This window comes from Chaetodon trifascialis, chromosome 7 (assembly GCF_039877785.1).
Source record: "Chaetodon trifascialis isolate fChaTrf1 chromosome 7, fChaTrf1.hap1, whole genome shotgun sequence".
In the NCBI taxonomy this organism is placed as follows: Eukaryota; Metazoa; Chordata; class Actinopteri; order Chaetodontiformes; family Chaetodontidae; genus Chaetodon; species Chaetodon trifascialis.
Window position 1 is genome coordinate 6246040 of NC_092062.1, and position 27642 is coordinate 6273681.

General features: G+C 41.8%; 2 protein-coding genes across 3 annotated transcripts in view; both read right to left on the reverse strand.

Annotated features, from left to right (window-relative positions):
• LOC139333574 (voltage-gated potassium channel regulatory subunit KCNG4-like) overlaps positions 1-27642 on the reverse strand; it is a 179182-nt gene that overhangs the window by 24929 nt on the left and 126611 nt on the right. The gene's annotated exons all lie outside the window — the stretch shown is intronic.
• On the reverse strand, positions 589-26833 carry gask1a (golgi associated kinase 1A). Of its 2 annotated transcripts, none has more exons than XM_070965857.1 (5): positions 25913-26833; positions 24166-24603; positions 7134-7256; positions 4461-4564; positions 589-2890 (listed from the first exon to the last, which is right to left on the reverse strand). In XM_070965857.1, the coding sequence occupies exons 1-5, from the start codon at positions 26651-26653 to the stop codon at positions 2686-2688; spliced, it is 1611 nt and encodes a 536-aa protein (XP_070821958.1). In that variant the 5' UTR covers positions 26654-26833; the 3' UTR covers positions 589-2685. The 2 variants fall into 2 exon arrangements, with proteins under 2 accessions (XP_070821958.1, XP_070821959.1); XM_070965858.1 differs by having other exon boundaries at positions 2582-2890; positions 24166-24600.

Sequence of the window (27642 nt, forward strand, 5' to 3'; positions counted from 1 at the left end):
ATACCCCCCTGCACTGGCCTCTCTTCACTGGTTGTCAGAGAAATCCATCCATCCATTAGCTGGACCTGCTTATCCTTTAGAGGGTCCTGTGAGTGTGGAATCAATCAGCTGACATTGGGGTCCATATTCTACATCCAGACCCTCAGATCCTCTGATCAGTTAATCCTCCCAATGCACATCCCTAGTCAATATCCAGGTCTAGCATAATAGTTAAGGTTGAATTAATATTTTTTTATATTTCAGCTCATACACATCACAACAACGTTCCCACCCATCTTAGTAATCTTCTTTTCTAGCTTTCAACAAAAAAAAAAAAAAAAGCTATTTTGAACCACTATCCTGCAGCATGCAGGCTTCCTGATGCACAGTACGTCTATGTTTGAATGAATTAAGTCCAGTATAATTCAGATGGGGCTTAATGAGCTAAATCAAAAATGTGCTCCAATAGCAGCAGATAAATTAATGCAAGCTAAAAGCAGTGGCAGTGGGCAGCACACTTTGGTGGTTCGACACATGGAAAAAAAAAAAAGCAGAACATTTAATGTAAGGGAGATCAAGTGGGGATAAAGAGAGGATCACACGTTTGAACCATTTCTCATTAGAGCCATTTATTCAGTGATGAAAGAGGGAGCCACAGTAAATGTCATTAATCCATGAACTACCAATACGGCTGGAATTGTAATTCAGAGCGGGTAAAGCATAAAACAGCTTCCAGTGATATCATCTGTGCTTTTCACAAGACCCAAATACCAAAAGAATGTTTGCGACAGTTCAGCTTTAGGAACGTGTCACTCTGACAGAAAAACCTCAGCTCCTTTCCTTCCCTAATGTCACTCGATTTTCATCCATTTCTCATCCCCTTTCTTTCATCTTTTGCTTCTATATCCCACTGTGCATTTTAACAAGTGCGAGGACAGCGCACTGAAAAAAAAAGTATATATATAAATATATTTATAACACACACACACACACACACACACACACACACACACACACACACACACACACACACACACACACACACACACACACACACACACACGGTCCATTTTTATCAAAAGGCTTCCAGGATCCGGTCCAGAAGCTATTTGCTGACAGCCATTTTTAATCCCTCGATTAAAAGCAGGGAAGCTTATCTCATAAAAACAGACATCCAAATCAATCACTCGATCTGCTGTTGGCTCACTGTAAAATATTAAAATAGAAAAAAGAGAGACCGTGCTTCTTTCCACTAAATTGTTTGGAAAAATCAGCACTTGGCTGTTACTGAGGAGCAGGGGAATAATTTGTCTCATATTTCCCTTCTGTGAGGCGACATTTGGTGAGACTGAATGAAAAGTATGAATGTGTCTGGAGTGACAAGCATCCCTTATCAACAGACAGAGCTACAGGGTATTTCATTTGGTGCAGATGATCAAACAATCAGCATGAATTAGACACTTTGAACATGAGGGCCTGCGTGTGTTTGCTCTTGCTGTATGCCAGTCCAACACACTCACTGACACACGTATTACCTCGAGGCTTGTGTTTGATTCTGTTTCCAGAGCAGAACCATTCTGTCCTCTGTGTGCACTTTGGTGGAAAGCTGCTAGTGTTTCACTGGTTTAACTGCAGTCTGTGGAACTGTTCTTCTGTCTGATACTCAAACAGATCAGCTCTGTACATACTGTACCTCACACCTCACTTTCTAATGTGGCATCGTTTTTTAAAAGACTTCATATATAATGGCTTTATCAATACTTAATAAATCATCAACTAATGCTATATCCATCAGTTATGAGCCCTCCATAAGGACGACTTTTGGGCTGCCCTGTCAGTGTTTATCCTCCTCCAGCAGGACAGCTGCTATGTTGGTTTTCCCTCTTTAGCTCTGGTTCATTATGAATGCTCCTCCATTTCACTGCTGACTTTCATGAAAAGACTTTCATGATGGCTTATAAGACAATGAGGACCCAGTGACTTATTTTACACGTAAAACTGCAGACTTAATGGCTTATTGACAAACTCATGAACATTTATTAATGTTAATGAAACCAGCCAGAGAGACTTTTGAGGACCCAAACGTTGTCCTTATAAAGCCTTATAAATAAACTGATCTATAAAATCATTAGTAAATGATGTTTTACATTACTGAGGCCATTGGTTAGAGCTTATGAACCAGTGGGAAATTGTTCTTAAAGTACCGCTTTAATTTTATCGAGTTGTGCTTTTGGTTTCATGAAGAATCCTCCATCTTTGTATTAACTTGTCACAATGCTGCTGGTTCTCTGTCTACTTAAAATTCCAAATTCCAATGATCTATCCAAATCATTTCATTTGAAACAGTTTGCATAAAACTGTAATCGTTAACTCTCTATGAGGCCAACAAGGCTGACAGCATCCTGACACACAACACAAAGAGAAGTAACGAATGTTGGCAAACAGACACCCACCAGTGGAAACCAGTTAGCAAGTCAGCTAGTCAAGTACAGAACATGTTGTATTTATTGTAGGCTGTTTTCTGACATCCAAGCTTTTCAGCCATACCGAGTTAGCTGAAACCTTTCATCTCTTTAGATTTCTGTTCATTCAGAGCCTCATCTGCTGCAGAATGATCTCTTGGATTACATTAGAAATGTCACCTCAACAACCAGCCTGACGAGCAATATGTTTGCTTTCTATTCCTGCTTTGTCTGGTGGGCTCAGTCACAGGTCCCTCTTGAGCTGTAATTTCTTATCCTTGATGTGCTGGAGGAGAATCTTCCCTCTGTGCTCCACAGTATGGATGAGAGGCCTGAGACCGCTGGCCCCGCCTTGGCTGTCCCAGAATTCTCTGTCTGTGTAGAGCGAGCGTAGAAGAAGACTCTCCAGACAGCCTGACTGGAGCACAGACACGGCTCTCTCTGGAAACCTGGACAACATAAACAGCATTAAATCCAATATGTTTTAGCTTCTAAAATCTGCAAAACAAGGCCGTTTACTGTATGTGTAAAGCCTCTCTAGCAGTCTTTTGGTGCCAGAAGAGCAGCTGTGACATAATAAGTGTATGGGTGGTGCTGAAGGAAAGGTCATGGAGTGTCTGAGGTAAAGAATTAATTCTCTGCAGAGTAATAAATGGATGAGCAAATTTCATGGTAATCTGCACATTCCAATTTTATATCTGTAACTTTGACTTCATGCTGGCACGTCTGACGGCATCCAGAAAATCCTTCATTTTCACGAGGCAATCACTTTGAGGAAAGACCATTATATCTTTACACATGTATCATGACACTTTGTGGAAACTGGTTTGTTTAAATCATTCTGAACCCTTAACATCACTCACTGTCCTTAAGTTTCACCTCCAGCAGGGCAACAGTTGTGAAGTGGCTGTTGAAGTTGAAGTGTTTTTCTACACCATTAAATCCAATCTAATATCCACAATATTCCTCTACACGTAAACAAAGGAGTCTCCTGTAAACTGTAATGATACTATGATGGCACAGGGCTCTGATGCTGGTGCTTTGGGGAGAAACCAGTCAGAGGCGCCAACCAGAGCTAGAGGAACATTTTGGCATAGCAACAAAACAGTGTGCCATGACTGAACTGAAGCAAAATTGACCCTCAAGGTGAAGTGATTTAAAGAGCTGGATGGTCTTTACAACATGCAGCAGTGGAGCACATAACCAAATTCGAAGCTCTTTGATTGCATGTTTCTTAACAATTAATCTTGAGAGTAACTGACGTCTTTTTGCACACAGCCAAATAATTCTTTTGGTCATCTTTTATAGTGATGGTTCAAGCAGGAGGTTTCCAGTTACATTGTATATGCAGACGATGACTTTGCTTGCAGAGCCCAGGATGTCTGGCATTACCCTGAAAGTATTCATAACCTTCCCAACAAGGAGTTATCATGACTACTTCAAATGATTTCATCCATCACATGTACAGGAACTGTGAATGACTCCTTTTCACTTCTTGCAAACAACAAATCTATTGAAGAAAGTTTCAGAAGCTGCTCAATTAAAATGAGTCACTCTCTACGTCTGGAATAGAACCAATTTCCCCTTTATTTTCATCAATATTATTCAGTGATGAGAAATAATACAAGACTTTAACATTCTATTTCCATTCAGTTTCACATCCAGGCTTAAGATATTTAAGAGCATTTTATAGAGCGGCTTAGTAATCCTAAGTGACAGACAAAGGGGAATTTCTATCAGACCTGATTCATTCAGCATATTGAATAGCAGGCTAATTGAATGCACACTAATCTAATCAGACAGACATTGTAACAAAACCCTAACAAGCTTCCAGTGGACGTTTCTGTGCTGCTGATTTGAGCGCTGTTCACCAGGGAAATATGTTGTTAGATGAAACATTTCCTTACATCAGTGTTTGTGCCTGCTGTGAGCCCAAATAAGTCTCAGACTCTGCGTGAATGAAGCAAAAAATAACTCCAATTTGCATGCTCCTGCTTTAAAATAGTGCTTTGTACTCACTCATCAATGCCCTCAACCAGCCTGAAGTTGAGGTTGTCAGTGGACTGCTGTGGTCTGCCAGCGTTGTCTATGAACACCAGTCTGGAGGAATCTGCCTTCCTCACCTGAATACAAACACAAACACCATCAGCAGGAAGGAGGAAACACAGGTTCAAACGTAGTTTGAGTTTTTCTGTTTCTAAAGAATTTCAACTGTCATTTTTTTGCTCTTTTTATTCATTATTTCTTGTCTTTTTCCATTAAGGATGAAATGTGTGAAATAAACTGAACCTAATACTGTTAAAATAATAATAATAATAATAACAATAATAATAATAATAATGTAGCCTTTATTTAATGGATGTCAAATTAATACAGTGTTGCTCAAAAGGATAAATCTGGAGAATGTCTTTGTATCTCTGTCCAACATCAAACAAAACCTGCATTGAATCCAGGCGGCTCATTTAGATCAGATTTCCCAAGGTCTAACATCTCTTAGCTTTATTTTGCACTGCTTTTAGCTCCATGGTGGTCAGCAGCCAACCTGGCCCGCACTGCGGACACACCATCCATCACAGTATCACAGCTGTATACAAAGCGTGGCAGCGATATTAAAGAATGAATGTGGTTGTAATCACTTCATTACCAAACACAGCTGCTAGCTTGCTGCTAACACTCTGGATGCCCCTCCCTGTGTGAACAGAGCATCCATAACAACCTGGAACTTTCTCCTGCAAACAGGCGATGGATGAAACTGTTAGCTCACGGACCATCTCATCAAAATGACCTGTCTGGGTTTCCTTAGGACCAGTTTTGTTGTGATTTTGGACAGAGATACAAGAGCACACTTCACCCATTAAAGCTGGTGACTACGTATAAGGGTTCACTCTTAGTGACGCACTCACTCAGAAGCATTACCCACCAGATTTATGGAGCTTTTTAGCATCTTTCAGCAGCTCATTGTTTTGGTTTACAGCCTACAATTTCAATGTGAATGGTTATGGCTGCTTTTGTATAGTGCTTTTATCCAAAGCACTTTATAATTTGCTGCTTATTCACCCAATTCACACACACACACACACACACACACACACACACACACACACACACACACACACACACACACACACACACACACACACACACACACACACACACACACACACACACACACACACACACACTGATGGCACAAAGCTTAAGTTCAAGGTCCTGGCCTGGCCATCAGGAGCAATTTGGGCCTCCATGTATAAAGATATGTGAACAAGAGCTAAATCCCCTCACCGCAGGTGTGTGGAGGTGAGACAGGAGCCCTTGTTTGAAATTCTCTCTCTAGTAAATTGTGTGGTAAGACAGCACATACAAACCACCTCTTTTCTAGCATTAACATTTGCTAACAAGTTCCCAGTATCATCTTTAGACGGTGATCATTTGTCAGTGTGGTGTGTACAGCATCAATCAGAAAAATCAATGAATATTACTTTAAACACTGTGTTATCTTAAACGTGCATCAAAAAGTCAACAAAAGGCTAAGTGTATGCACACGGTGTTAATTAAGGGCAATAATTAGAAGTTTTGTGCATTAATTATTCATCAGAGAGCATGATTTGTTAATTTCAACACACAAATGAGTTTTTCTTTCTACCCTGCAAGGCTTTGTAATTGCAAGCAGAGAATGGTTGTATAATAATTTAGGCCAATCACTTAATATGCCTTTTTCTAAGGAAGATATTTTGACATGTCACAGTAGGAAAAGCACAGGAGTAAATGATAAAATGAATGATGGCTGAATTCCATTTAGCTGCCTCACTCTGAGGGTTCTGGTTTTTTACATACTGGCCCACTGTTGCACTGTCATGGCTTACTGAGACACTTGAATAGAACAAATTAATGTAATTAGTAAAGCCTGTGCTTTACTCAATATGCCAAGTCCAATCCACCCTGCTATCTATGCTGTGCGCTTTCAACATTAAGTGCATGACAAAATCAGCTTGGAATAAGATTACTGAACAACAATCTCACACCTGAGTAACAAAAACAAGCGTAAACTATATTTTCACTCAGGTTTCAGCAGGTAAGTGAAGGTGGAACCTGCAGAATGAAAAAAAGCTCCTGCTGTGATTTTCAAACAAACAGCTTTGTCTATTTTTACCTGTAGCAAACACTACAAATCACAGGCAATCAGCACCTGCCAAACTGAGAGCTAATTCGCTACTTAAGAAAACACATACATCAATACTCCTGGTTGTATAATATACGCTTGTGTTGTTTCATTTAAATATAGATCTCTTGTCCTGTGTTTCCATGGAAGAACGGCAGCAACAAAATGATGTAGAACAAAAAACACAGGGCAGCCCAGGTGGATTTCATTTTCTTCATTCCCCCAGATATGATGAATAATGATTTGACGATAACAAAAAACAGTGCCGTATAAAGTTAGGAAATCAAACAATAATTTGGGATAGCAGGAGAAAGTATTTTCATTTTTCTTTTTAGCAGCAAATCAATCAAAGCACAGATCAGTAAGCTTGTCCTTTTACTGAGAAGAATTCATTAGTCTGCTGTTACTGCAAATGAAGAGAAAACACCCCAAAGGCCTTCAGGAAATAAATCATTTTGATAATGGCACAAAGAGCAAAAAAAGTTTGTGATCTGTGGAGCTGAAATAGTGTGAGTGCTGTTTGTGGTCCGTACCAGGATGTGAACTAGCAGCAGGTCCTTGGTGTTGCTACACTTGGTGTGCAGCAGGTTCTCCACACACACTTCTGTTGGATCAGGCGTGAAACCACAGCAGTACCTGTCCAGCCGGTCATTGACCTGCACCAACAGACAGACAACACACAGAAAGTCACTCGCTTTGACAGAGCAAGGTGAAGATGAGCTTTGTCATTTCTGGTTTTACACAAAATCCTATGTTTGTGGACTTTTTGCTTCTCAGGCAGCATGTCGGCTGCTCTGACCCTCCTGCTGGTGGAAGTTGGGTCATTAATGGAAATGAAAGGATGATTTCACTCCTCTACTACTATACTTTCTATACTACGTCTATACTCTCAATTACAGCTACAGTAATATTTTACGAAAAAGACATTAAAAATTCAAAGATCCCCTCCATACCTGTTTTAAGATGTATATAGAAAAATGTTCTTTGACCTCTCCGTCATTAAAATATCCTGAATTGATAATCATTCAAATATGTGCCATTTCAAAGGTTTTTTTTTTAATCACTTTTCTTTTTAACAATCTGATTGTCTCAATTCCATCTGTCAAACAAACCCACATTTTGATTTTGATTGATTTGATTATTTGATTACTTGATTGATTTGGAATAAAGATCAGGAACGAGATTAGGAGGCCAAAGCAAACTTTCATCTTTTGATCAGTCGGAAGTGATTTCCGCTGTAAATCATGTTGAAACAAGCAGCCCGTCTTGGCTCATCATCCCAGTCAGTGATCTGTTTCTGGCCCAGTCTGACAGATAATCTCATGAAGTTATCAGTATGAAACCAGATGAAACACACATTTAGTGTCCGCGTTGATGAATGTCAAATGAAACAAAGGTAGTCTTCATGACTCGTGTTGAATGGAAATTTAAACAAACCTCATAGTCTGAACCATCAGAGATGAAGCCCTGCACCACGTACCGTCCAAGCACAGACAAAAATGTGAAAATAATTAGTTAGAAGTCTCAGGACATGCCTGTGTTTTGGGGAAATTCCACCCTGCATGACATCTGCTCAAGAAATTTGTAATGCTACTGATATATGAGTCTGATGTCTGACTACAAAGTTTAGTATTAAGCTTGTGCACTTTAAACTGCCTTCACAGAGTGTACTATTTCAGACTTTGCATAGTTAGTAGGTACATATAAAATAACGGTTAATTGCTCTTTAATCAGATCTAAAGTCAAAAGGAAAATTATGGATTATTACAACTTGAACAAGACCACTGCAAAGAGCCACAAGCCAGTTTGAAAATGTTCATTTGAACGTAATGAATTAAAAACTCTATTCAGTTTGGTGAAATGTGCGTAATGACTTGTTTAGGACTCGAAACACACAGTCTGGATTTGGGACTTGTTGGTCCTGACTTGGGAGAGCCAGGAGACTTCATGGTAACTTGTAAAACAACAACTGTTCATGTTTCTTCCCTCGTCTGACATCTTTTAAGCAACGTCACTGTATTCCCAGATCTCAGCAAGAACTTAGTGACATCATTACTTAGTGGATGGTGGACCATGGCTATAGAAATCCAAGTGATAGCACCTTAAAGCATACAGTAGCTAATCCTAAAAAAAGAAGCAGCTGCAGGATCAGTAGGAGTGTATGAACTTGTTCTGGCTGCTGCAGTGAGCTCTTCCATTCTACAGCCGATGGAATGATGAACAATATGAAAGGATCCTGTCAGTGTGAGAGCCTTGTGATGTACTCTCTGGTGTTTAAGTGCGAGACTGACACAGCCAGAAGCAAACAGACACAACCTTCATGAGATCCGCCCTCAGGGCTTGGCTGTTGGTGAGGGTTGGTGTGTTTGCTCTCCCTCTGTGTATATGAATGTGTGTTGTGTGCATCGGTGCACTTGTGCAAACCTGTGTGACTAACACAACCCCGGTGCCCTCAGGTCAGCTGTGTGTGTGTGATAGAGACGGTGTTTGTGTGCTTTGTGGTGCAGCAAAGCTGCACCTCCACTGTTTCTTCTCACTTGTGTGGTGATTTTAGGAGACTTCTCACCCTGCTGCCACATTTCCATCCCACACTGGAATATACTGATTTTGAGTTTGGTCCAGCAGCCTTGTGGAGACTAAGCCAATATTGACTTACACTGCCAGTGAACACCAGCAAGCCTGAGGGAAAGACAAAATGTGGTGCTCGACTGTGGTCAGAGTCAACAGAAAATTAAAGTGGAACAAACAGTAAAGTGTATGTGGGGAGTCAGATTCACTCAAATACACTGTGGATGCAAGTCTCCAAATTCAGCACGACAGCGGACTGCGTGATCCGATGTTCTGTAGGACAGTTAACTTGGTTCTTTCAACTCATTCCATCCTTATTTCACCATATTTGTCTATACACTCGTCCTTGTTCCAGTGTTTGATTTAAAATGCTGTGCTGTTTCTCCGTTGAGTTTCTCAGTGTTCTCTTGCCAGTCAAACAGTGTGGGCAGTTTGTGCTGCCTTTATTTTTTTTAAAGTTTTATTCTAATGAAATCTGACTTTGTGTGGGTGCTGCTCTTTTCTCTACTTTTCAGCCACTGGCCATTACTGTGACAGATTCCAACAACTCTGAACTGCTGCAAAAAAGTCTACCTCATATCAACTCTAAGGAACTTTTGAATATGTAGTGTGTTCACACTAGAAAGGTGACAAACAAATGAATTCAGTAAAGTCAGTATGCATACTCAAAAAGACTAAAAGTCTGCAGCCATGCTACCTGTGAGGCTGTACTTACAGAGCGGTGATTCGAGCTAAATGCTAAAGTCAACATGCTAACATGCTCACAATAAACATGTTAACATGCTGATATGTAGCAGCTATCACCTTGTCCTCTGTGGCAGTTTAGCATGTTAGCAAGCTAACAGTTGTTAATTTGCATTAAACACAAAGTACAGCAGAGGTTGATGGGAATTGCATGTTTTGCAGCCAGGTATACACCAATGTACTGGGCAAATAAACATTTTTTAGTCAATTTATCCTGTGGGGAACATGGATGCCTGTATCAAACCTGTACCAGAGCTGTTCATATAGTTCACTAGAAGCCAAAATGTTGACCTCATGGTGGAACTGGAGGAAAAGCCAGTAGCATGTCATCCTCTGAACACCTTGGGTATAGGCTATTGTAAATTTCATAGCAATCCATTGAATGTGAGTTGAGATATATCTGACTGGTGGATTGCTATCCCTACAGTTGTTAGGCATCAAAACAAAGAGGCGAGGCGGCAACGCTAAAGGAAGTTAACTTCTCTTAAGGCAGCACGGTTTACTGGAGTTCCAAGCCTGCCTGCCTTTTGCTATAGCACGATGGAGCCTCTGGGTCACTACACTCCCAGGCGACTCCATGGCACCATTTGGTCACTGAGCAGTGGGGCCTCCTAGCTGGATCGGTGGTCTCGTTTCAGGGCCGCTGGCAGAGGTCTGGGCCCCGGTGTTGCTGGGACAGTTCTCAGAGGAGGTCAGAGTTGGGTCGCCGATGTGGCTTCTGCTGGTTCTTGTGATGTTGTGGCTGAATGTTGAATAAAAATCATCTTGCTACTCTAATTTCTTCACCTTGAGTAATAATTAATAGTAATTCTTTTGGCTGGATGAAAACTTCTGAAAGAAAATAGCAGACTCTAAAAGGAAAAGGCTTTGTGGTTCAGAAATATAAAGGTCAAAAAGAAACAATTCTTTGGCACTGAGGCAATCAGAGGCTTGTTTAGAAAAAGGGTAAACTGTGCACACACTTCAGGCAAGGAACTAAAGAAAAAAAAAATGTGGTAAAATAAAACAGATTCCAGAGCTGAAATGGGGACCAGCCTAACAGCAAAACTGTCGGTCAGAACTTTGCGTCAACAAGCCAAAGAAAGCAGAGTTTGGGCAATGATTCATTCCAATAGTTACAGAGATATCCTGATAAACTAGAAGTTAAATCCACAAAGGAATATTTCATCAAGAAACCATGTGCTGAGTACTGTTAGCTGAATTACTGACCGCTTGGATAACTAATTTACTTTAATTCAGACTTGGGCTGAAAGAAAGATTATAACACTCCTAGGGAATGCAGATCTGGCCTCCAACCGTATCTCAGGTCATGCAAGGTGAGAGGGAGAGAGAGTGCACACACTGTGCAAGTGTGTGTGTGTTGGGGGGGCATAGTCAGAGGAATGGAGGCTGAGAGGAGGGCATGTGTTTTTAGTCAGAATAATCATTGATCAGATGTATAGTTTCTCAGGGTCGGACAGCCCTGGTGCCATGTCTGCCAAGTGTCCAGTTGATACTTTAAGTATGGCAGATGAGGAGGAGGAGGGTCTGGAACAGGATCTGCTAACCCCCTCTTTAAACTTTAAGTCTTATTTGACCATGATCATACTTCTAAGCAGTCCATCACAAACGCGCTGAGCATCCTGAGCTCTGGTTGATTTTCCTTCCCAGCTGTAGCAGAAACTGCGAGGCAGCACTGTGAAGCAGTGTACCTTTCATTCTGAAAACCTGCACTCAAATTGTCACCTTATCCTCAGTTCTCCTATCTTCCCCAGGGTGTCCTCTGCTGCCATTGTGTGTGTGTGTGTGTGTGTGTGTGTGTGTGTGTGTGTGTGTGTGTGTGTGTGTGTGTGTGTGTGTGTGTGTGTGTGTGTGTGTGTGAGAGAATGAGTGAGGGTGTGTCCTTCACACTGCTCTTCCTGTGCCTTTGGTGTTTGGTTCCCTGCTATCAGAGCCCAGGGAGGTGTTAAGGGAGCAGGTATGAACAAGTGTTCAGAGGCGCACTCATCGGCTCTCAGCAGATCAATAGGAGGCTATTAGAGCTTGGCCCTGTTACAGGGATTGACTTCTGGCAGCGAGGGGGGGAAGAGTGCCTCATGAGTTATTCATATTCAGCTCCACACACACTGTAGATGGGTGTTAGATACACATTCCATCTCAGAGTGAGGACAGAACAAAGCAGGACACAATTACTACTGCAGGTTGTAAAATCGGCGCCATGGTGCAGCCTCGGTAGTGTAAGTGGAGTGTGTCGGAGCAAGCTCGACACTGAGGAGGCGAAATGTGAAAATAACTGTGAAATGTTCAACAATACTCTTTCTTGAAGACCGATCCTGACAGAAATACATTTACAGCATGTTTGATGTACGACTGGCTGCTCAGAGGAGACGACAGCCGGCAGTCGCAGCAGCTCTGCTGACCACACACACAGAACAACATGACCACTACATGGAACAGGAGCTTTAGATCCAGTGGCATCTGAGGTCAATTCTCCTCGAGAAAGAGATGATGATTTTATATCACCATGAGGAGTGGAACTGATAACAAACGTGCCTGAAGTAGAGGAGACATTACTGATTAATGTGACAATTCTTCCACTGATTGATTGTTTTGTTTACAGTTTCCCAGAGCTTTAAGTGATGTCTTCAAATGGCTTGTTTTTTTTCCGACCAACAGCCCTAAACCCATATAAGTCCTATCAAATCCTCAACAATCAAAACAGTAACAGATTAATTTTCTGCTAGATGACTAATCAGTGGGCTGCACGGTGGCGCAGCAGGTAGTGCGCGTGCCTCACAGCAAGAAGGTTGCCGGTTCGATCCCCGGGTCAGGCGGGGCCTTTCTGTGTGAAGTTTGCATGTTCTTCCCGTGCATGCGTGGGTTCTCTCCGGGTACTCCGGCTTCCTCCCACAGACCAAAAACATGCTCATTAGGTTAATTGATGACTCTAAAAAATTGTCCGTAGGTGTGAGTGTGAGTGTGAATGGTTGTTTGTCCTTGCGTGTGGCCCTGCAATCGGCTGGCGACCGGTTCAGGGTGTACCCCGCCTCTCGCCCATTGTAGCTGGGATAGGCTCCAGCCCCCCGCAACCCCGAAAGGGATAGGCGGTATAGATAATGGATGGATGGATGACTAATCAGTTACTTGAATAATCACTTTAGCTCCATGCTGAATGATTCGATTAAAACTGGCTTGGTTTCCTTTTGCCATTCGTGCACTAGTTCATGCCAGTCATAAACACTGACTCTCATCGCAGTTATTTGTTTTCCTTTAGCATAACAGTCACAGAGGTCACTTTGTAGTCACATGTTCCATACGCATTCCAATCACATGCCGGCATCACCAAAGAGAAACAACAGGCGCTCCATGCATTTCAGAATCAGTCTTTCTACATACATCAGTGGGAACACCACTGCCTGCTGAGCCACTGACTTTTGTATGCAAAATGTTATATTGCCTTGTTTTTCCACTCCAGCAAGCAAGCGGCACACACACACACACACACAAACACATACACACACATGGCTTGGTGTCTTTCTACCAGAAGCAGCTCAAAGGGCACTTTCAAATATCAGAAAACAAGGCTTGTCTCTGTGTACAGGTCAATAAGAGAACAGAAAACCAGCGACGTTAGACCCTTTTCCAAATCAGCCCCAAGCCTGTGTTTGTCCCTGTTCAGTATTCCCCTTCATTTATCTAAACAGGAAAGGCCATTTAGAGGAAGCTCTCCTTTGCAATTACACTCTGATAACAACACATCTTAAATACATGAACAGAAGTTTTCTTTAAATATCCTCCATGTTACTGAACATAGAAACAAGGGATTTTCCTGGTAACGTAACGATCATACAGGCTTCCTAATGAAAACTAATTTCAATTATTGAAATTGTTTATAAGAGATGCAGTTTTGCCCAACGTTGTTTGTATAGTTCTAAATACTACAATACCCATGAGCCTCAGCCGTCACTTCTATGGAGGAGAGGCCAGCTGACGTTGACTTAATGAACAAAACATGACACCAGTGTTGCTGAATTTATTCAAGACTGACCCAGAATGCCAAAGTGAATTGATTTAAGCTGCAGATTACATGCAATCTTTGGCTTTTACCCACTGTTAGTGCAGCACATCACAGAATTTTCAGATCTCTGACTGGATGATTCTTGCCAATGCACTTTACGAGTTGTAGTTAACTTCTCCCCCAAAGTTTTTATGTTCACAAGCTCATACTGTTTAACTTTGAATTTTAATCAAAGAACCAGACGCTTTCCAGGGCAGCTGTTAATCTTTTGTACTGATGATTCAACCAGGAGATTTTAGTGTCCATCAAGGCTGTAAAAATGCTCCAACTGTGAGTTATGTAATGTTGTCTGTGGGAAAAATGAATGGGACATTCAAAACAGGGATGCCTGAAACAGCTTCTCCCACTTTGCAGCTCAATTCAAACCTGAGTGAACTGAGGAGTGATCTGTTGACAGCTATTTTACCTGCAGATGTGGTTCTCTACTGATAATGAAGGAAGATGTCAGCCAGTGCAGCAGTGTGGCTCACTGGTGTGTTTTTAATAGTTTTTGGACAACAATGGAGCGCTATGGCACAGAGGAAGCAGATATATCAGGCTTTGATACAGACAAATTACTGGTTACTAGGATATATTCATTGTTGGTTTGGGTGTTTTCATGAGATTTGTTGACCATAAGAAAACTGTAGAACATCAGCAGTCTTATCCTTTAAGGTTTGCCACAAGACACTGCATCATGTTATATGATGTCTTGTAGAATGAATTTGTACATATTGGTACATACCTAACATGTCTGATACAATGCGGGCCACCCATGCAGGCCTGGAGCAACTGATGTGCAATCATTGCAATTTAAAGCGCAATTTTAATACCAGTCAGAAAAACAAGGATTTTCCTCAGTTCATTTAGGTCTTTACATCATGTGCTTTATTTACTTAATAGTATCATTCTGTTACTCCATATTGAAATTCAGTGTTGGTTTGACTCTTTTCGTGGGATTTGCTGATGATAAAAAAACACTGAGTATCAGCAGACGTTTAAGTACAGTGTACATATTTCATCAAACATCTAGACTGTTTGCTAATGCATATCTTTCTAAATTACTTTTGATTGACAGCTCCGTGTTAACCATGCTCAGGCTGAACTTATGCATATATGGTCTAACCTCCTCTATTCCCTGAACCAAATCAAGTGTCTCCTGCTCAAACCACTGCATATCGAAATCAGATATATGACTGCATTGAAGGATTTTTACCAATAATGTCATTCACAGTTGATTAGGAAAAAAAATTACATTCTACCCTTTCAGTTTTTAACATTTCTTTTCTTTCCATTGCCACAGCAGTAATAACATGTCTGTGTACACTTATGAATGAATCCTCAGACATAGCTCCACCACAACAAACTGTAGGTACACATCCCTCCGTGCTTTCAAAGACATCAGGACGCTGAATAATTCAACACAGATTCCACATTTACACAGTAAAATAAATTAGGTCCTGAGCTCCATTAAAGCTGCTGGAACTTTTTATTTACTTTAAGCAGAACTCAAACACATTTCCTCGTCATAATCACAACAGTATTTCTACTAGTGTAAACAGGATTATTATGGGGAGCTCTGAGTTTACCCTCCGATGTAAGCAGCCAGACTATTGCTTTCCTCACAGTATTTGTAGATACATGCACACTATAAAGCCACAAGGATTTTTAGTGTGCATGTAAACATACCCACATAGGAATAACTGAATGAATAACTGTCACATTTTAAATGTGAGTAAACAAACAGAAATGTAGGCAGTATACTGTAATAATGGAACTGCAAGTTCCCAATTCACTACAATTGCAGCCAATAGATGTCAGTGCTTTGTGAGGTACAGGGAGAATGCGACAGTGAGCATTGTAATTTGGTTTTGTTCTTTTAAAAGAGCTGCCTCCTAACCGTTTTTCCTCCCCAACCATGATGTCATGTGATGTGGGGAGGGCAGGCTTTCCTGCAGTGTTGTCATGGTACTGTGCCTCTGCAGAGAGATGCTAAGTCATAGTGAAAGTGCGAGATTGTACCATGCTGTACAACTGCAAGTCAGCCACTCAACCACACTGAAATTACACAGATAAAATCACACAGTGGGATATTTCTTCTCACCTGAAAAACTCTAGCACACACCTTTAGGGTCTCATTTTAGTCATTCCTCAGGATTTTTAAAGCAATCTGAATGGACCCTGATTTTCATGTAAATGTTGTGAAACTGCTGGCCTTCAGAACAGGCTGACCTCAGACTCAGGTTTGTTTTGGTGCCAAAACACACTGAAAATGCACGTTATTATTGAAATAAATGCTTCAAATCCTGATGGGAGTCTCCTTCCTGATTTGATATTTAATGGCTGATGTTAGTGCACCCACTTATTGGCCCATCGTTCACTTTGAAGCCCACACAGCATCTGTGAATAATGAGAAATAAAAGAAGCTGCCTTTATATCTTCGAACTTTGCAGTGTGGGTTGTAGTTTTGATCTCACTCTATCATATTGTCATTGAAAACAGACGGGCTCTGTTCTAATGTGGTGAAGAGTGATCATGTGTGCTTGGGTGCTGACAGTGGCCCTAGTTGTCTCTGTCATTGTTTAATAGCACACCATTCACACAGACTGCTGTAATCAGCATTTGCATTAGCATGGGGCTACTGTGCAGTCTATACATGCCGTCAGCATGCACACCTGTCACTCAATCTTATTAAATCAGCAGAGACACAAATGATAATATTATTGTTTTAATCAATTAATTATTAATGATGATTAACTGACAACTGTTGACATCCCTCATTCTGACAAAGGGTCATGCTAACAATGGGTATTAAGACAGATCAGTGTGGATGCCAATATGGCCAACTGAGGTACTTCAAGACAAAAAAACAATGTCTGATTAAACCATGATTATAAAAACAATGTCTATTAAACTGTTGACAGGACACATCCAACTGTAAACAAGATTTATCATCACTTTTTGTATTACTATTTGATCAATGAAGATTTTAAATGTGTAAAACTTTCATGTCGATGACATCATCCCAATATGCAGACTATGCTGAGTGGGAATGTGCAGGCAGCTCCAGTGGAAGAAACACTCAGGCGTTCGTGCAGTGGGACTTACAATGCAGGGGCAAAGCCTCCTTCTTCTAGTTGACATGTCAGCATGGCAGCATTGATCAGAACGATGAATGTGTCACTCTGATACCAGGACTTCTCCAGCTGCCCACTTGCTAAATCAACAGCATCAAACAAGCCAGCGTGTGAAGATGAGCAGGCAGGTAGTTTGGTTAGCTGGCATGCTTCCCAGGAAGTAGATCTCTTTGCAGTCAGCTATGAGAGCTAAGCCAAGGGGCTAATATCTGTGTTTACTTTTGGACTCAAGAGACGATCATTTGAAAGCTTTGGGAGGTTTGACTGCTTACTTCAGTATGTTTTTCTTGTCAGATTCCACGTTTACAGAATCTCTGCAACGGAGGTGGTGAGTGCAAAGTACTGTACTTGTACAGTCTTTTCTTTTCAGGGCAGTGGGTTGATACATGTTACATCTATCTATCTACTGTGTAAGGGGTAAAGGCTTTACTTAACACTCTGCAGCTACACCAGTCTGTCATTTAGCACAGAAACACCAGCTCTGGCACAATCATTAGCAGCTGACACCTTATAAACGAGCTCTACTCAAAATGTAAATCCAAAGACACACGCACACACTGAGAGAGACAAAAGCACACACGCTCACATCCAGACTGAGAGCTGTATTGGATTTTTAATTGAACCGACAGCACTGCATCCATATTCACAGACACTGACGCATCAATACCCTGGACGCACACTCCTCTGCACACGCAAAGACACACAGAGACACTTCTAGTCTGTAGGTATTGCTCATTAAGCTGAAGCATTATGTAGAAATAGGCCTGGCAGTTTTGGCCTGCTGTAACGTCTGTACCTTTTCATCAGCCTGAAATTAATTATCTGATATTTGGTTGCACTCAGGAATTCTGACAAAAGAAAGTCAGGCTTTCTTCTCCAATCCACTCTTTCAGTCATGAGTGGTGCAGTTAGCTCTGGTAGCTCGGAGAAATGTTTTCCTCCCCAGACATGTTTAGTCGAACTATTAACTCTAAATTGTCCATAGGAGTGCATGTTTTTCACTGTCTGCTGTCGCTCAACTGCTCTTCCTACATTTTAGCGCTCTACACCAGCAGCCTTGGAGTGGCTGACCGCAAGTTTGATCCTGAGTCTAAATGTAAGGTTAACACTAACTGCTATGTTAACTGGTTAGTTTCACACTACGACTGCCACTTTGTTGCACTGCACCATCTCTACATACATGTATGCTACAGTATAGTCTGATTAGAATCCAAACATGGCTGCAGAAAGTGACATTTCATTCACTGCAGACAATAGGGCCCACAACAGATTGTTTAGCTGAAAAAGAGATAGTATGATAGTCATTGTGTTGTTTTTATAGCGAGGTGAGGCCAGCTGTGTCACACATCCATACGGTCATAGTATCAACATCAACGAAAGTATGAATAACATGTGTATGTCGGGGGAAGTGCATGATGTAAATAACAACAGTGACTTGTGTGGTGCAGCCTGTTCTTTCTAAGTTGTAGTGTACTGCACGACTTAAACTATGCCTGGACTACGCTGGAGTGGGCGCTGTGTACAAATCAACTGAAAGCACATGGGAGAAGAAACAAACAGGAAAAGCTGGGACTGGGGATTCACAAACCAACCATCAACAAGAAACTGTGCAGTCGGCATGGCCACAGACTATGATGTTTCAAATGCTGCTGCATGTCGACTGCAATTCCGTAATAGCAGAGGTTTGGAGGTACATCTTTGCAAAGCCTTCCAAGAGAGGCAAGCAACAGCCTGCAAGGCTGCAGACACGAGCATCACAGTTCTCAATCTCATAAAGTCAGCTCCAAGCCAAGAGTCTTTTCAATATTCAGTAAAACCAGCATCCATTTAATAGTCATTAAAATTCTATTTGGAGTTTTCTATTATGTAACCCCAGGATTCATTCAGGAACTTCAGTTAAACACGTACCATCAAGAAATTATGAATGGTAGTCTAGTCTGAAATATGGTAATGTAGCTGTCCTTGCAGATTCTGTTGATCTTTCTCCAAATCCAGGTATTATGCTGAAATGCAGGAGAATGAGGGTAAGTCACAAACAGAGACGACTAAATCTATTTGTACTATACAGTGTAAGCACTCACAGATTGGGGCATAAAAGGATAAATGTGTAAGATGTTCAAGTTACAACTTAATTCAAATTTTAAATTAAATACTTGGTCAGGATTACCTTAGTCCCTAGATAGAGGGAGCTATACACCACCTCACAGTCTACACACACACACACACACACACACACACACACACACACACACACACACACACACACACACACACACTCTGTCTCTCTTCTCTCTAGAACACACTCAGCTCAGGTCAGCAGGTTTGTCTTGTTTGTCCCTTCATGTAGTAAACACATCATTCAAATCATTATATTATACATGATTTAACTGCATTATGACAAAATGACATATTGTGCATGTTATACTGTATATAATGCGTCCTTGCAGAAAGCAGAGACATTACTTTCCCAATTTTCCCAAAACGTCAGATTTTTGTGTTCTCTCTGGAAGGCTGGCTTCATTCTGGCATCCTTACTGTTTTGTTTAGCTCCTGAAGAGCTGTTAAACAATACTGGACAAGGCAGCCACAACAGAAAAACATCTCCTCATGCTTCTCCCTCCATATGGATGCAGAGCAGGCCATTGTACTTGAAGATACACATTGCATTTTGGATGCTGCAACTGCATTCTGAAAAGGTGAATGTCTGTGGTATTGTTTCATCACTAGAAGACACTGTGCTGGTGATGCTGGCACCAAAGCCAATGCAAGTTAGTAAGTAAAGCTTTGTTTATATATATATACACACACACACACACACACACACACACACACACACACACACACACACACATATATATATACATATATATATTGTGCCCAATATGTGTTGCCCAACACACACAAAAAGATGAAAATGAATAAATAAATAAGGTAAAAATACAATATCAAGTTTAGCAACAATAGCTATGTTAACATGGACACAAATAATCAGAATAAAGGCCCAATCAGATTAAAAATGCTTCATGTAAACACGTCAATCGGAAGATTCTGATCCGATACGGTCCATTCGGAAAGAAATTTCATTCCGAAAGAGAGAGGTGGTTTATGCCGATCATTATTCCGAACGGTGCCCATGTACACACCCATTCGAATCCTGTTTTCCTGGTTGGAGTAAAATTATCTCCACTGCAGATGTGTGCACGTCAGCGTGACGCGTTTCCGCCTTTGCCGCCGGTCGTTTTTCGGCAAGCAGCAAAACTGGTCAACTTTCTTGCTGGAAACTTTAAAGGCCCATTTATACCCTCCGGATCCGGACGAAATCCGTCCGTCCGTCCCACACGTTGCCTCCGAAGGGGGCCTTCATGCCTCCGTCCGTTTCTGCATTTTGTCAGTGTGTCCTCTAGGGGGCAATGTCGAGTCATAAATTACAGAGCCGTTGTCATGGCAGCCTTTGCCTTGTCAACGCTTCTGTCAGCATTTATCACGGTGACCCGGGACTGTTGAGTCGTACAAATGTACATAGCCCCTCACCAACTCGCAGATCCTCTCCTCCAAATTACCCGCCATTTTTAAATGTCCAATGTTGACAGCTGACGTAGAGCCGGTTCTCTTCTTCGTCGGTTTTTAGTTTGACTCATTTTGCTCATTTTGACTCTACACTGCCCCCACGACTTCCAGTGGTTTCGAGTGGTTTCGTCCAGAGAGCTCCGGATGGCTAAGCTCAGAGCCGACAGACAAACTGACGGATGAAACAGCCTCCGGATACGGACGAAAGTCGTCCGTATCCGTTATTTACGGAGGTTATAAATGGGCCTTACGAGATCTCAGGATTGCTGAATGTCTTGATGGTCGAAAGGCTAGAAACACCAAGTTGTACAAACAAGTTCATGAAAAGCTACAGGAAGCTGGAATTCACCGAACCATCGACCAAATCAAAATGTACTGTACTACATTACTATACTATACGTAAGGGATAATGCCCGACGAGATGTCCATTATCAGAAATGAATGGACGACGCGGAGGCGTGAACAGAGGCGAGTATCCAGCCCGGCGTCTGAGAGTCGACCCACAGCCGTGCTCCGGAGGGTTCTGAGTTTCTGTTGCCACGGTTACCAACTAACATTTGAGCCAGCGCAATAATTTAGAACAATCAGGCTATTTGACCGGAACTTTTTTATAGGTGTCCTATAGCACTTTTTAACGGACACCCTGCAGCCAATCAGAATCGAGTATTCACACAGACCATGGTATAATACACTACTGTACAACAATGTACAGCTGAGCCTGTAGCTTAACTACCGTGAACAGCAAAAGCAAAAGTATGCATTTAAACACACGATGAAGATCCATATTTAAAAAAAAGAAGAAAAAAACTACATAAACAGACACTGAGCCAGTGGGGAGGAAAATAAAATGTGAGGGGCACAAAGAGTGAATGAGCCGAGGACGTGCAGACAACGCTGCGTTTGTTTTCTTCTACTACTATTTCCGCAAAATTAGACAACTCCGCGCATGCCCAATTTATTCTGATTAAATGCTTGGTTCATGTATACGCATGTCATGATCGGATAATTTTATTTAGTGTCCATGTAAACAGTGGATTTGGAATTTCCGATCAACCGTGGTTTAGATCAGATTGGAGAAATTTGTGCATGTAAACATAGCTATTGAGAGACTGACCAGACAACAACAACAATAAAATGCCTATAAAAATGCATTCTTAGAAGCTGCTTGAAAAATGTGATAGATGGGTGAAGATGATTCAAGAGGGCCGAGGCTAAAACAGCAAAGGCACGAGGGCAAGGTCATGCAGAGCCTTTTAAGTCATCAACAGGTCTTGTAGTTCTTTCAGAATTTTGTATAGAGGGAATTGCAATAATCATAGCAGGAGAAAATGAAAGTGTCAGTTCAAGATCTGTAGAAGATACACGTTGGTCAAAAGCGATACTGATCAAAGATGATACCAAGCTTTAATATTTGAGTGAAATGGACCAATAAACTGTTCAACTGCAGAGGAAATGTTTTAAGGACCAATTCAAAGACTATCTGTTTTTGTCAGAGCCATCATGGAGGAATGACTGCTGATTCAAGTTAGTGGGTTACTGACTGTGAAACAGCAGAACAGTTAAACATCTCATCTACCGTATAGCTGCCGTGGTCCTGATTAAACTGAACAGGAATATGTAGACTTGGATGGATGGATGGATGCACTCCTGCTGCACAGTCCACAACATGACGTCAAACCTTTTGGTTACCAGGGCAACTGAACGAAAGCTGTGCCATTCTAAAACTGCCAACAATGAAATAAACACCAATGAAATGATCACATCAACTCTCTCATCAGAATAGCAGAGGCACTCATATTGAGCCATATAGCACTATCTCCTGTCCTGCGGCAACCTCATTTCCACATTCAAAAGGCTTGTGTGCACAGGTTTATGGGTAATCAATGTTTTGTACATTATACATACTTACATTAGCACCGCCACCGCCTTAGTAAACATGGGCTGTAAAACAGTTAATAGTTTGTTCACCCACAATGAACTAGATGCATCACTGAAGAATATAATAATCTGTCAGCAGTATCACACTTTCCGGCTGCACATTACTATTACAGCCACATACCTTCTTCTGAACTGTTGCTGCTCTCTTCTGTAATCCTCAGAGGGAATTCAGAAACTTTCTGCAGAGTGGGAGGATTGCTACAAACAGCTTTATGCTTCTTATATGTGAGATCAGATGGCATCTTATCTCAATTACACTTAAAGCTGAATCTTTGATCACATCCTAAATTTAATGGCTCGGCCAGCAAGGACATCTGGTGTGTGTGAGCGTGTGTGTGTGAGAGAGAGACCAGACGAGTCATTTCTATTCATCCTGGGTGCCTTCTCTTCTCAAAGTGTTTTCTCAAATCAAAGCACAGGTTTATACAACTGTGTGCTTTCTATGCTTTGATGGTCAATATGAAACTAGTTTGCAAGTCTTTCAGTGCCAGTGTCCAGTAAGGCAGATATCAATGCCCGAGAAAGCTTTGGAAAGCAAAGGAAGAAATGATGAAGAATAAAGTGCAAGGATTGATAATACTGACTTAGTGGGTCGTGGCTCATACCAGCATTTAAAAAGGCATACAACAATGTGCAAGCGAGGGTCATGTGATCAATGATACTGCTGTCAGGAGGTAAGCTTTCGGTAGCATTGCTAGCTCGTCCGCTTGTATTGGAAGGTAAGCAGTGAAAAAGCATCAACGCAATTGTCCTTGGAAAAAAGAGAAGAAACACAGTAAAGCTCAACCAATCACCCTGCTGCTTTCCTTTACTCTTTCACCTCTTTAGTTTGGGCAATTTGTGATCAAAACAATGCGAAAACTCATTAACTATAAAAGCTGGTTTTATTACAGAGAGTCTTTAAAGTGTGGGTCTGTTCACCAGCTCTGTTCACAGATGTGCACAGTTCAATGCCAGAGTAATTATTAACAATTTAATCTTTAAAAATCACTTCTTACTAAAATGTGCTTGTGTCTTTTTTCTGATTAAAACTCACTCTTCAAGATGTTCAATGTGGTTTGTTAGATAACACTGTATTAACAGCTTGTTAATGCAGCGACAGCTTGCTATCGACAGTGCTAGCCTTACTCCCGTTGGGCATGTGACCCTTACCTGTCAGGTAGTAGTGTAGTCACAGTGTTACCTACAGTAGCACCACCTATTTTGCAAGGATGTGAACCTTGAATGGACCAGGCCTTTAGACTCTCACATACTATAGTGCCATATCTACCTGGTGCACGGCTGCTGTGTTGCTGCTCAAAGCCCTGAAGGAACTGCTGAGAACATGTGAGATACATTTTATGGAAAGCACTATAATGAAAACAGCCTGATGTCTCAAACTGTTTCCTGCTTCACATGCAATTCCTCCCTCTCACCACTCCTGACTTCATTTATTCTCCCTTCTCGGATGGAAAACATTTATTTCCCCCTCTACAATAATTAAAAGATTATGTTACTTGTGCGTGCTTGTGGTTATGTCTGTCTCCTGTCTGAGGGAGCCACATCATGAGAAAAGAAAAACGTTATTCGTCTTACCTGTAATAAAAAGTCAAAGAGAGCCAGTCTCCCCCACTCTGAGTGCTGAACTCCCACACAGGGTGCTGACCTCAGGTCTGCTTCACTCCCACAGTGGACCTGCAGCAGCTTCTGGTACTGGACCCATCTGAGAGGAACTGAGTTCTGGTCATTGTCTCTGTCTGCGAGGTGCTGAATATCTGGATCCCACCACACTACAGGTCTGGGGGTGCCGCTGATGTACCGATACGGTAAAATCTCACTGTGGAAGGTCCTCAGCACTGCAGGGAGACTTCTGTTGAGTCCCAGCACCCTGTCCAGGTGGAAGGCAAACACTTCAAACCAGTCGTCGGTGCGTTTGATCAGGGAGCAGTGCCCCTGCTGGCAGCGCTCACTGTGGATTTCTGGATGTCTGTGGCCAGGTCCATGATGAGCTGAATCCCTCTTCAGTGATGGCTGCTGTGATATAGAAATACAGTTATGTACTGCTTTTCATTTACTTTTCATTTATAAAACAACATTTTGTATTAGACACCACACCCAACACTCGTGCCTCAGGGTACAGCCCATGATATCTTGCTGGAATCGCTTCACTTATGATAAGATGAATGTCTAGAAAAAAAATGAATAGTAATAACCCTGTAGCCAGCAAGTCGTTAATAAAACCAAGTCTGTCCTCAACCTTCTACACAGAGATGAAGGCTTTTTCGACTTTTGATATGTAACTGGGGAACTGATGGGACTGACTGCATGGTGCCCACATTTAAAGAGCCACATCGTGTTTTGGAGTTGGAGCTCTTTAACTACAAAAACTTGTTCACCCTTTTTAAAACACATTTGCATCTCAGATGTATTTTTTTCCGTAGTCATATGAGTTTATACATATGAAAAGCAATTAGCAGATGCATGATATATATTTGAGTTATAAAAACCAACATACTAATCATCTGCATTCATTGTTGTAAGCGTTGCACTGTGGTAACGCAGGACAACACTGAAGTTATTCTGTATTTTTCTTGTTGTCACAAACCCCAGGAAAAGATGAAACATGTTCTGCAGGTGAATACACTTTTGGTGCACTAGTGAGTATTTGGGTCAGTAGGATGGTGTATGTGTGTGTGGTCATGGTAATGAACAACATGGCACCCAGTGCAACAGCCAGGCTTTGATACACACAATACTTGTAAGTAGGATCAACTCATTTTTGGTTTTACTGTCATTTTCAAGGAAAATCTCAAATGTCATCAGGTTTATTCTTGAAGTTATGATTTCTTGTAGAAATAAATTTATGTGGACTGGTACATCCCTAACATGTTCAATGCAATGCAGGCAACCCATGCAGGCCTGGGATAACTGATGTAAACTCAATGCAACTGATTTTTTTTAATAAAGCAGAATCACAATTAGTCTGAATTATACACTAAACTAAACATTTTCTTCAAGTCTATACATTATGTACTTAACCTACTGTACATAATGTTGTCATTTTATTTTATATTAATTGTCATATTAAAATGCTACTACTGATACTCCAGTCTGTTCATCCTGGTAAACAACAAACGGTGTCACGCGTGTCAAAGCTCTCTGACACAAAGTCGTGATTTTGGGCCAGATAAATGAAACTGAGTTGACCTCACATGACTAATGTGAGGACACTTCCAGGTCCTTCTATGTGGCTGGAAGATAAATTCAAAAGACACAAGCAGCTGCACTGTGTGACATTTCAAAAGATCTCCTGACATTATTATCAAAAGCAGTCAAAGTGTACCTGCTGATGTGCAGGGCGATCCAGCGCCACTTGAAGCACTTGTCCATGTGCAGGTACCCTGGCCTTACTGACCACCTCACCCCCCGCAAGGAGCACCATCTTCTGGATGTCATCCTCGCTGAGCCAGGGAAGAGGTCGGAGATCTGGACTAATCCTGATCCTCCTGTGGTCACTGTCTGGGAAGTCCTGCTCTGTAAAGCTCAGACACCAGCCGCTGTTATCTTTCTTTATGGCTGCCTCAGGTTTGAACAAAGCCTTTCTACGGTCCAATGACCCAGGATTCCTCTTCACTTCAGAGGGATCCTCGGAGAGATTATGGTGTTTTTTTAGATCCCTGGAGGCCTTTTTCACAGACAGCTGCTCCTTACTGACTTTGTCAGATTTCCCTGAGTGCAGTCTGTGTTTTTCCAAAACCTGGTGATGTTCAGCTGGCTTTGCACTTGTATGGCTGCAATTTACTTGTGTGTTTGCATTCTTGTTTGTGTGCCTATCTTTCCATCTGCCTGCCTGCCTGTCTGCAGCTCGTCTGTCACTTATTACAGTATCTGCTGGAGCAGGAATATGTGCTGCTGTGGATTTAGATATGCTGCTTTCAAGATGAATGTATGTCTGAGCAGCGTGCTTCACCACAGCACTGTGGTTACTTGGCTTAATTCTATGCTTTGGCTCCGTGTTGTTGACTGTAAACGTTGGGAGATTGGGATGCTGATGACTGGTTGGATGCCGTATGGCGCCTGCCATCTCTTTTCTTTTGGAAGCACTGCGTTTGCTTTTGTGTTTATTTCTGTGTAAGTCTCCCTGATTTCTCTCTTTGATGCTGTTTTTGTCATTGCCAGCAGCATCCCTGAAAGGTTTAGGTGCCACTGAGTGTTTAGCTGCCTCTTTCTGGGTGCTTGATTTCAAGGCCCCTTGGTGGATGTGAGTGAGTGGCAGCTGGAAGGCAGCAGCTGGAGGGAGCTCCATGATTCTGAACTCCCCGGTGGAGCTCAGGGCACGGGAAGGCCGTCGGTCAATGTCAGCGGGCGGCGAAGGAAGGGGCAGAGTCATCGTCATCACAGAGATAGTAAGGAAGAGGAGGAAGGCGGGGGAGAGGAGGAGCAGCCATTTTTGACTACAGCAGAGTTTTGACCACACTCGCCAGGCCTGTAAGCAAAAAACAGAGACAAAAAGAAATGCAAAAAATATAAGCTTGAGGAAGACCAACAGAGCCATGATTAAAATGGAGTAGTACCATAAATTACAAAGATAGAATTTGCGCTAAACAGAATGGAGCGCTCAAATTCCTGTGGGGTTAACCAAAGGCTGCACTGAGATTTCTTGGCTCCAGGCATGTGGAAAGCAAATATGTTCATGAATCACCCTCTGCAAAGGGAAGGGAGCAGAAAAAACAAACTGTGCTTTGGCACATTATTCTGTTCTGTTCTGTGATATCACAATAGTGATGTGTGACCCTTTAGTGTTTATTGCCCAAAATGGAAATGAGAGAGAAAAGCAGGAATCTGGTGACAAAGAGGGAGCAGCGCTAAAACATCCTGTTTATGCTGCACAAAGCTGAATATGTAAGTGGCAGAATATAAAGCTTGTGTCAACCAGCTCTGTGTTTCCAGTAGCTTACAGCAGAATTGGACTTATCCAGCTGAGACCAATACGATTGTGACGTGCCCATAATTCAGTGCTGCCTTCTGCACGCAATGCACAGCGAGAGGAAAAGCCATATTTCACACAACATG